At 34.8% G+C, this 11,148-nt stretch overlaps 1 protein-coding gene across 1 annotated transcript in view; it reads left to right on the forward strand.

The window, feature by feature from the left end:
• ZDHHC17 (zinc finger DHHC-type palmitoyltransferase 17) overlaps positions 1-7,319 on the forward strand; it is a 106,245-nt gene extending 98,926 nt beyond the window's left edge. The window contains exons 15-17 of the mRNA XM_067697402.1: positions 873-1,030; positions 1,688-1,782; positions 4,469-7,319. Of these exons, the coding sequence (XP_067553503.1) occupies positions 873-1,030; positions 1,688-1,782; positions 4,469-4,607 (392 nt within the window). The 3' untranslated portion in view covers positions 4,608-7,319. The remainder of the gene's footprint in view (positions 1-872; positions 1,031-1,687; positions 1,783-4,468) is intronic.
• The last annotated feature ends 3,829 nt before the right edge of the window (positions 7,320-11,148 follow it).

The raw sequence follows: 11,148 nt of genomic DNA on the forward strand, positions 1-11,148 counted from the left end.
GTTAAGTTTGCACAGAACTTGAAATGTTTTGAAGAGTAAGGTATAATTATTGCCTATTAGAGAATATTTAAAAGGTTAAGAATAAGTTGTCATTCAGTGATCATATGGGTATAGTATCTTAGAAGAAATGATGGGGTTTTATTGCACTGAGAACATAATTTGGAAAGAATTTAAATGAAAATATTAGTTACTGTCCTTCAGGGCTTGGTGGTATTTAGCACAAAGATGTATTAGATACTGACTTAAAAATAAGTCTTGGATGATTTCCTAGTCCTCCTACTCCCACAGATATTAAGAATAATCTCTGTTATTGCCCTAATGAAAAAGGAGGTTACTTCCTCAAATAGGGATTAACAGAGAGAACGATTTTGTCAGAGATCTTTACCTAATTTCTGGCAGCCCAACACACCTGAGAGAGAGAGCATAGTCCTACTAATAACATCAGTTCTTTATGGCAGCAGCTCTCAAAGAGTAGATTTTGTTTTGGAAAAAGTCCCCCTCACCAAGGTGATCTTGTGTTATGTTCCTCCCCTCCAAAGAAGTCTCACATATCTGTATCATCTTATCTTTGTATAAAGGAATTGTTTTTTTACATATTGTATGTATGCAATACCAATCAAATAAAAACTGTATTATCGTTACAGTACAGGTTTGTTTGTTTTTAGGATTGCCTGCTGCTTTTTCTATTTCTGCTTTTGATATGTTTTTTCACTAACATACAAGGGGATTATTTAAGAGTATGAAAATACTTGCATTGAAAGTCATCAGTTAAATTCTTGGATCGTGTTTTCTAAGTGGTGCCTACCACAAATGTCCACACGAGGTGCTTGGATGGTTATGAGTAAATTTGCGTTCTTCTGCTCTGATTTTAGACTGGGGACTCCACTGTGAGACCAGTTATACCAAGGATGGATTTTGGACATATATTACTCAAATTGCCACATGTTCACCCTGGATGTTCTGGATGTTTCTGAACAGTGTTTTTCATTTCATGTGGGTGGCTGTATTACTCATGTGTCAGATGTATCAGGTATGTGCAAGTGCATTATTTGTTCTTTAGTGTGCAGAGAACTCTTAAAAATTCACTCCTAGCTTAAAAGATAACAATGTATTCTCTTTATAACCATTCCTACTTTTCAGTAATTAAAATTTTTTCAAGAGTTAAAATTTTCAGTTTGCTGTTCCTTTCTTCTTCACTCTTTCTCTCCACCTCTCCTCCCTCTTCTTATATTATGAACTTTTAACTTTCACTACTACTGTCATCAAAACTTTTTATTTCTCTTTCCTGGTTTACATACATCCAGTTGGATATAAGTGTGAGCTTAGACTGATGGTTCCATTAATTTTGTGTGTGTTTTAATATTTTATTACCTACAAATATCAGTATTTACTCAAGAGTTTTTTTAATTAGGATTTTTAAAAAAGCTCCTTCTTAAAGGGGCTGATGGAGAGGTAGTATGTACATAATGTCCATGCCTACACATACACAGTGCCAGGTGACCTGTTTTTAAATATTTTCCCTGTTTAACCAGCTACTTCCCACAGAGTCAGATGGTACTGTGTAAACCCGCTTGATGATCTCCTGATGGAAAGCCAGAAACAGACTCCATCCTGATCCTCTTGAGAATTAACTTGTTTTATATTAAATATTCAGAGAGTTAATGGTTTGCTTTCTCTTGCCTCTTAGATATCATGTTTAGGTATTACTACAAATGAAAGAATGAATGCCAGAAGATACAAGCACTTTAAAGTCACAACAACATCTATTGAAAGCCCATTCAAGTACGTACATATCTATGAATTTAATATTTTCTCTTGACATATAAAGTTCCTTACTAACTAAACTCAGCAAATATCTAGTGAGTACATCAAAGAGAAGTATTTTCTTTAAGAATGGCAATAATATATGAAACAGGGAATATTTATTTTACTTAACAATGTGTAAAATAGCTTATAAAACATACCAAATACCAAGATTTCTGCCAGGTGAAACATTGGTTAGTTCACCATAACTTTAGTATTTATCACATTAACTGTATATAAATTTGTGATATTCATTTTTTCCTTAATTATACAATTCAAACTTTATTGACCTACTAACGTTTAGTATTTGTTCTTTAACCTTTCCATCAATTTATAAATTTTCATTCAAAAATGAATGTATCCAGAAAATTGAAATAAGATTTTAAAAAATACAGTTGATTAAAATTCATTATTTAGGGAAATTTCCCAGACTCTAGGGCAACTACTTTTTGGTGCAAATTACTTACCTTATTTGCCCTCTGAATGACACAAAAATTTCCACACACCTAGTTTTCTTTTCTTTAATTGAAGTATGATTGACATATGACATTATATTAGTTTCAGGTGTACAACATAATGGTTTGATACTTGTATACACTGCAAAATGATCACCGCTAAAATCTAGTTAATGTCTGTCACCATACATAATTGCAAATTTTTTTTTTCTTGTCATGAGAACTTTTAAGATCTATTCTCTTAGCCATTTTCAAATATGAAGTACAATATTAACTATAGTCACCATGCTGTACACTGCATCCCCAGGGCTTACTTATTTTAGAACCAGAAGTTTGTACATTTTGAACCCCCCTCGCCTATTTCGCCCAGCCCCACCCCCAGCCTCTGCCCTCTACCAGTCTGTTCTCTGTATCTGTGAGCTTGAGTTTGGTTGTTCAGATTCCATGTAAGTGAGATTATGTGGTATTTGTCTTTCTTTGTCTGACTTATTTCACTTATAATGCCCTCACGGTCCATCCATGTTATCACAAGTGGCTATATTTCCTTCTTCTTTACAACGGCTGAATTTTATTTCATTGTGTGTGTGTGTGTCGCATTATTTCAATCTATTCATCTGTCGATGGACACTTAGGTTGTTTCCATATCTTGCCTGTTGTAAATAATGCGGTAATGAACATGGGGTGCAGATATCTTTTCAAGTTAGCGTTTTCATTTTCTTTGGATAAATACCCAGAAGTGGAATTGCTGGATCATATGGTAGTTCTATTTTTAATGTTTTGAGGAACCTCCATACTGTTTTCCACAGCGGCTGCACCAATTTACATTCCCACCAACAGTGCACAAGAATTCCCTTTTCTGCACATCCTCACCAACACTTGCTTTTCTTGTCTTTTTGATAGTAGCCATTCAAACAGGTATGAGGTGATATCTCATTGTGGTTTTGATTTGCATTTCCCTAAAAATTAGTGACGTTGAGCATCTTCTCGTGTCTGTTGGCCATCTGTATGGCTTCCTTAGAAAAATGTCTATTCAGATCATCTGCCTATTTTTTAGTTGGATTGTTTGCTTTTTTGCTATTGAGTTGTGTGAGTTCTTTATAGATTTTGGATATTAACCCCTTATCAGATGTATGATTTGCAAATATTTTCTCCCATTCAGTAGGTTGCCTTTTCATTTTGTTGATGGGTTTCCTTTGCTGTTCAGAACCTTTTTAGTCTAACGTAGTCTCATTTATTTATTTTTGCTTTTGTTGCCTTTGCTTTTGGTGTCAGATTCACAAATTCATCACCAAGACTGAGGTCAAGGAGCTTACCACTTGTGTTTTCTGGTTTCAGTTCTTACATTCAAGTCTAATCCATTTTGAGTTAATTTTTGTGTATGGTGTAAGATAGTGGTCCAGTTTAATTCTTTCGCATGCGGCTGTCGAGTTTTCCCAACACCATTTATTGAAGAGACTGTTCTATTCTTTTATTTATATATATATATATTTTAATTTGCATTCACTTCAAAGTTAAGAAACAGTAGTTTCCTAATAATAGAAATATTTAAAACTTTGAGTTTTACTCAAGCTGCTTGTCTACTGCCATCAAGCTTTTGTGGTGCTATTAATTGTTGCATGTTTGTGGAAAGCATGTAAACCTTTAAATAAAAGCAAAAATAATAGAGTCGGTTGAGTAGTTTTGAGAATTCTCCCATAGGCACAATAATTGTATAAGGTGTAAAACTGACTGCTTTTCCAAAGGTATTCTTGAAGTTCTAAAATTTTGGGAACTTTCCTTAATATTTCTTTTTTTAAATTGCTATTCTTAGGTACACTGTCAAGTTTATGCTATTGATATTATTTTGTCTTTTACTCTCTCAATTTTGGATATAGTTTGTCTCCTTGCCAAAGAGCCACCAGTCAAGGAAAGGTTTTATCAAAAATTGCGTATTACACAGGAATGAAAGAAATGCAAATTTGAATAACTTTAATATATAATTGTATAACCCATTGTATTAGCAAAAGAGAAAAATCAGAGCCGTGAAGAAATATGAATGCGTACATATTTTGTAGAGTTATAAGCAGGTTCTTTCTGGCAGGAAACCTGAGTTCTTAAGTTTCGAAAAAAATATATTTAACATTAAAATGATATTAAACTCCTATTAAATTATTGTACTAATAGACTTTTTTTTCTTTTTCTTTTTCTTTTTTGGTGGGGGTGGTGTTTAGCCATGGATGTGTAAGGAATATTATAGACTTCTTTGAATTTCGATGCTGTGGCCTCTTTCGTCCTGTTATTGTGGACTGGACCAGGCAGTATACCATAGAATATGACCAAATATCAGGATCTGGGTACCAGCTCGTGTAGCAGCATCTTTATCCTATGAAGCATATTGCTGAGTGGTGCCTGAAAATTGTGTCTGTCCGTGTCTCTCTCACACTCGAATCCACATCCTTTGAACAAACAGCATGCTATATGTAGGGCTAACTGTGAATTTTAGTCTTTTTTTTCAACACTTTTATTAACAAAAGTAAACATGGACAGAACACACTGCCACTTCTGGGAAGAATAAAGGTCTTAAAAAGAATGTTAATGGTTCTTAATATGGGAATTCACAAAATACTCAACTTTTTGGTTTTGTTCTCATAACATTTTTCATGAAAAAAGAGTGAACTTATTCTGTTGACAGACATGGTATACTGATCAGAAATGCTTGATTCTAGCTAAAACTAAATTTATGGTATACAGCTAAATTTTATGATGCAATCTAGTATTGCATTTAATTCCAAGAAAGTTGTCTTAAATTGCTTCAGACTAGTATTATGTACGTGTTAGAATGTACATGTAAATACTGTGATGAAAATCATGTTGTTTTATTAGGGATCTACTGTAATGTGTCTTCAAAGACACAAGAAAATAAGGTTCACCAAAAAATGTGCTAACAATATTTTATTGCTATCAGCTGTTGGCAATGCTGATATATTTCTAGTTCAGTGAAATAATTTTTAGTAACCTTGCTCTAAGGTTTTATGGTCTGATAATAAAGCACTTGCATGAGTATAGTAAGTCATGTTATTTTGTTCAACTTAAAAGCCCTACTAAGTGCATGATACACCTCATAGTATGTATACTGGCACACACTATCCAGTAAAGCATAAATTAGAATTTAATTTGATGTGCACATAGTCCAGTTTTTTAAGGGTTGAGCTATTTTCAAGAAAAGGCAGAACAAATAAGTTAATGCAAAATTCTCAATAATAGAAATAAATGGCTATACTGCAAAATAAAGTGTAGACAAAATAATGGAGTCTAGCTAAAGATGGAGCATGATCTCTGTACATATAGCACATGTGAATAAAAGAAAAGCTAATGGTATATTCTGGTTTTTAAAGAATGACCTATCAGAAAGAATTTTATCCCTAAGATTGTTTCAATTTTCCCAATATTGAATGTTTTGAAATTTGTTAATGCTGTCTGAAACAATTTCAGATTTTCGAATTGTCAAACATGATGCACTGATCAATTTTTGTTGCAGCATTTCCATACTCTCATGGTGAACTGTTGGTCACTGCTTCCATAACTATTGTTTACAGGTTTAGTCCTCTTAAGCGCTGTAGCAAACTGTGGTTCGAGCAACCTGTGGGAAACCTGTGAGAGGGAATGGGCTGGGGGAGGGTGGGAAAATGGTGGTCCGACCAATGACAGATCCTAGACCAGTGTAAAGATTGCGTATCTGCATATAAATAATTTATCAAATAGTTTTCTCTTTGTGTCTCTATGTGTTAGTGTATTTAAAGCTGCTCATTTCATTTTATCCAACCAAAAAGAAAAGGGAGATAATTAATGAGCTTCTAGTGATGTTCAATATCGCTGTTAATAAGCATTATACCCTGCAAGTTCACTGCATGTCTGATGCTTGGTAAAATTAGTATTCTCTGTAAAATGCAGATTACAGGTATTAAAGCAGTCTAGTGGTATACCCGCCCCTTGCCTTAGTAAGAGGAGCAGTGAAAATGTATATAGTTGATGTTCAGTATTTCCAAGTACCATTTTTATATAGTAGTTTCTTTGAGCATAAGTCATACATCAAAAAAATTACTCTTAGTGTACTTGAGTGTTTAATATTAGAAAATTGGCATACGTACTTTATTTTTGAAAAGGGAAGAGATGGGTGTGGGGTGGCAATAGCATTGTGCCATTTTGTCATAGAATGTACAAAATTGGTTAACTTTACAAATGTCTCTGCTAGTTTTGACTACTAATTGGGGGAAATTTTAGATAATTTTTAAATTCAAAGTTATTTATAAAAGGCTAGAATTCATTTTAATTTTTTGTATTTTGAGGCACTTCACGTGAAGACTCAGTTGCAGTTTTTATCGAATACATTTTTATTAACAGTCAAATACAATGGTGGTTTTCTCAGAGTTTGGATGAGAGTGTTGTTACCATGTACTTTCTTTATGGTACAATATTCTTTTCCAGTGCAAAGGAGATGTCTTTCAGTTAGACAGAAAAAAACAAAACTCTAGATGTATACATGGAAAATATTAGCAATGTTAATGCTTTAGTACTAGCCATCTCATAGTACCAGTGAAATTTATAACTCAGAAATGGTCTGATGGTCAGGAGCCAACCATGCCTCTGTGTACCGTCTAATTATTTTGTAGGTCTGTGTGTGGAACCAGTTTAACCCCGTTCTAAAGTTGTGTATGAAGGTGACCCTTTGGGGAATAGTTCGTATCAGCTTCATTGCATACTTTTAGCAAATAGGAACTTATTTCTCAGCTCTAAACATGAATTACTTCTTTGGAATTTTTTCCTTATTTTGTTGTTCCCAGGAATTTATTTGAAATATTAGTAGGCATAAAACAGCATCATTATTATACTTAAGCTATGGATATTTTTATTTTATATTTTCTTTATTTATAACTGTGCCAAGTATTATTTTGCTACTTAACGTGTTACTCTGTGGAAAGAAAAACCTGTAAAGTGTTTAATAAATTAGCTCTCCTTACATAAATTAAATCTGTCAAAATTTTGTAAAATATTAATCAGAATAAATATTGACTCTTAAATGTGTGTTTGGTTTTTTGCTCAGTTCTCTTCAAGAAATTGATGAAACACGGGTAGTGGTACCTGTGATATGAAAAGATTATTCTATATGTTTATATCTGGGTCAACTAGGAATCAGGTGGCAAGACTAGAAATTGGCAAAAATAGAAGGTAGTGGTAGTATTCTTTAAAAAAAACAAAAACCAGCAACCTCTAATTCTGTGTGTGTATGTTTGTGTTTGTAATGAATTTTTTTAAAATAAGAGAATATGTTTTTCTTTAAGAATTTTGTATTCCATGGAGTTACTTAGGATCCTCAAGGACTGTATGAATCTGTAAGATTTAAATGTAAGTATGTCTAAAGACTCTGTAGTAAAAATAGTGGAAAAGGAAACCTACCAAGCATTGATCTCAGTTACTTGAGAAACCCTGCATGACTAAGAAAGCTTTATTTGGGATTTCAAAAAGCAAAAATTATGGAGGAACCCTTTCCTGTTGTTCACATGATTGTTTATGGTTTAATTGAGAACGCAGTGGTATTAAACAAATATTTTCAGATTGGACTAATTTTCATTTCATAATTATTTTACGGTATTGAAAGTAATGCCTCCAGAGCTGTGTAGAACTCAAGTAACAATATTTTGAACAAATATAAATAATAAAGGATATTCTACTGTAAGCCCTCCCTTTTCATTCCAGTTAGGTACTTTTCTCCTCTTTGTCTTCTTGTCTGGATTCCCCAGTCCTTCCCAGATTGGTAGATTGTACCTATGATGTAGATTTCTGGTTCTAAGAGTTTACAGAGATAATTGGAAACAAGTGGTACATACCAGGACAAGAAATATTAGCTTCAGGTCAGAAAGTAAACCTTCAATTTCATAAAGTTCTTGGTATTAGAGTTTTCTATTAAATATCTATGTGACTATTAAAATAGAAAAATCTGTAATTCCAAGTGGAAACTTCAGAATGTCCCTTGATCTAGGTCAGCTAAGTCATAAACTCAAGGAAACCAAATGTGCCTCTTAGAAAACTCTTTTTGCCTTTGAATTGGAGTATGAATGTTTTGCTCAGATAAATTTTACCAGAATATCTCTGTCATCAGATATTTACTGGGATTGGAAAATACTTTTTAATAGCAGTGTTTCTAGTACTAAGTAAGAAAGAGGGATTATTTCCATCCAAAGCATTAGAAAGCCTCATTGCTGCTGCTGCTGTTTCTTGGATCTGTAGGTTTATAGTTGTCATCAAATTTGGAAATTTTTCAGTCATTGTTTCTTCAAATATTTTTCTTCCCCCCCTTTCAGCAAACTCCAGTTATACGTATATTAGGCCACTTGAGATTGTCCTATAGCTCAGTGATAATTCATTTTTTAAAATTCCCTTTTTTTCCCCAGTGTTTATCTTGGATAGTTTTTAATGTCTTTAAGTTCACTTACATTTTTTTCTGCACTGTCTAGGCTGTCTGTCATCAGTACTATTCAGTATTTTTTATCTGCCACATTATAGTTTTCACCTACAATGTTTTATTTGAACCATTTTTACATCTTCTGTATCGCTACTTAACTCTGAAAATAGAGAGTACAGTTATAATTGACTGTTTTAATATTCTTACCTGTTAATTTTCATATGTATGTCAGGTCTGGGTTGGTTTTGATAGATTTTTATTCATCATTATGGACTGTATTTTCCTACTTCTTTGCATGCCTGGTAATTTTTGATTAGATGCCAGACACTATGAATTGAGTGCTGGGTATTTTGTTATTCTTATAAAAATTCCAGAGCTTTGTTCTGGGATGCAATTATTCGGAAACTTTGATCCTTTCAGGTTTTGCTGTTAAGCAAGATTTGTTAGGCAGGACCAGAGCAGTCTTCAGTTCAGGGTTAATTATTCCCCATTACTAAGGCAAGACCTCAGTAATGTACTGAGGTCTCCATCCAGAGCTCCAAGAGTCACACTTCTCAATCTCACTGGTGAGAATAGGCACTATCCCCAGCTCCATATGAGCACCAGACACCATTCTCTCTAAATCTTTCAGGTGTTTTTTTCCATAATCTTGGATCTTGGGTAGTTACCCCGCATGCATGTGCAATCAGAACACAGCTGAAGACTTGCGGCCGGGGGGTGGGGGTGGGGGTGTTGGATGGCGCTCTACAAATTCCTGGGATTCTTTCTCTGTGCAGCTCTCTCCAGTCCCTCCAAAGCTAGCTGCTCTGGTTTCTCTGGACCCTCAGCTCTGTGTCCTCAACTTGGGGTGCCTTACAGCTCCCTCTGTATTCTCTCTCCTTAGACTATAGCCTGGAAACTCTGAAAATCCCAAGACTGACCTCATTTTCTCCATAACTTTCCTTTGTTGCCTATTGTCATTCGTTCTCAAAACCATATTTTTTCATGTAATTAGTCTGTGTTTTTGATTGTTTCAAGTGAGAGGGTAAATCGGGTTCCTGTTATTTCAACTTGACTATAAGTGGAAGTCTGAGTTAATACATTTTTTTAAAATTTTGTTTAATTTCTAATATGGAAGGTAATGATAGATATAACTGTCATAAACAAAAGCTCTTTGGGGGTCCTCAGTAACTTGAAGAATGTAAAGAGTTCCTGAGATCAAAAAGTTTGAGAACCAGTGGTCCAGGCCATCATTTCCCAGTGCTCCTTGAGATGTTAGTGGTTCCATGGACAACTAATTCAGTGCAAGGCTTTCTTCAAGTTAAAACAGACTCCTCAACTACAAGATCTCAAGGCCTTCAATCTGCTAGCATGCAGTGTGAATCTACAGGAACATAGATAGATGGCTGTAATGCTCCCTGAACTTAATTGATTGTGAAGACTTTTTAGAACTAGAGTTGCCAGCAGTCCTCCCTAAATATACCAAGCCACCACAGGGGGCTGAAAATATCCCAAGTGGGTCATTTTTAAAACAAATGCAGCATGCGGCACTTTAATATCACATTTGGATTACTTTGGGGCTACTCTGTTGACTTACCTCCAAATGATGAAAGTGATTCCTCCGAGAACAGAGCCTGCCCAAAGCCAAATTCCCTTTTCCACTCCTAGAACCACTGGAAGCTAATTTTATAGTTTTGGAGTAGCTGTTTTGCCATGGCTCCCAATTTAAGAATAAATTTAATTCTGAAAGGGGGGTCTAAACTTTATCAGGCAGAAATTTCAAATTACCAGGTACCTGGCAACTTCATGTAGAATATTTTCCTATCAGATATCTATTAGCATCTCCAGTACAATTTGGGAAACATAGTTGGATGGGAAATGTTGGCTCTGTGTGGGAACAGTTACAACATTCTGCTTATCTACAGCACTGAAAAATTTAGTGGTTAAAAAGGCATTTTTGTTCACAGATTTGCAATTTAGGACTCAACATAACTCACTTTACTCCACTGGGTGTCAGCTGGGATGGTTCAAAAACTGGGGACTGGAATAGCCTGAAAGCTTACTCACTCACATGTCTGTTAGTTGATACTGGCTGATGGGGAAGATCTTAGCTGAGGTTATGGCTCTAATACTTACATGTGGCCTCCCCATGTAGTCTGGGCTTCCTCAAAACGTGGTGGCTGAGTTCCAAGAGTAAGCATCTCAAGAGAAAGAGGCAGGCAAGAGCTGTGTTGTCTTTTCTAACCTAGCCTGGTCCATTATACTCTGTTAGTTAAAAATGAGTCACTAAGGTTGACGCTTATTCAGAGAAAGGGGAATTAGACTCCATCTTTTGTTGGAATGTCAAATAATTTGTGCATGTGTTTAAAACAACCACAGAAAAAAATCAGAAGTTACTCCGTAAATCTTCTTCAGTTCAGCCCAGTCCCTTTATTGTTAACTTCCCCAGCCTGCTTACCAAAAAGACCCTCC

This window comes from Pseudorca crassidens, chromosome 11 (assembly GCF_039906515.1).
Source record: "Pseudorca crassidens isolate mPseCra1 chromosome 11, mPseCra1.hap1, whole genome shotgun sequence".
In the NCBI taxonomy this organism is placed as follows: Eukaryota; Metazoa; Chordata; class Mammalia; order Artiodactyla; family Delphinidae; genus Pseudorca; species Pseudorca crassidens.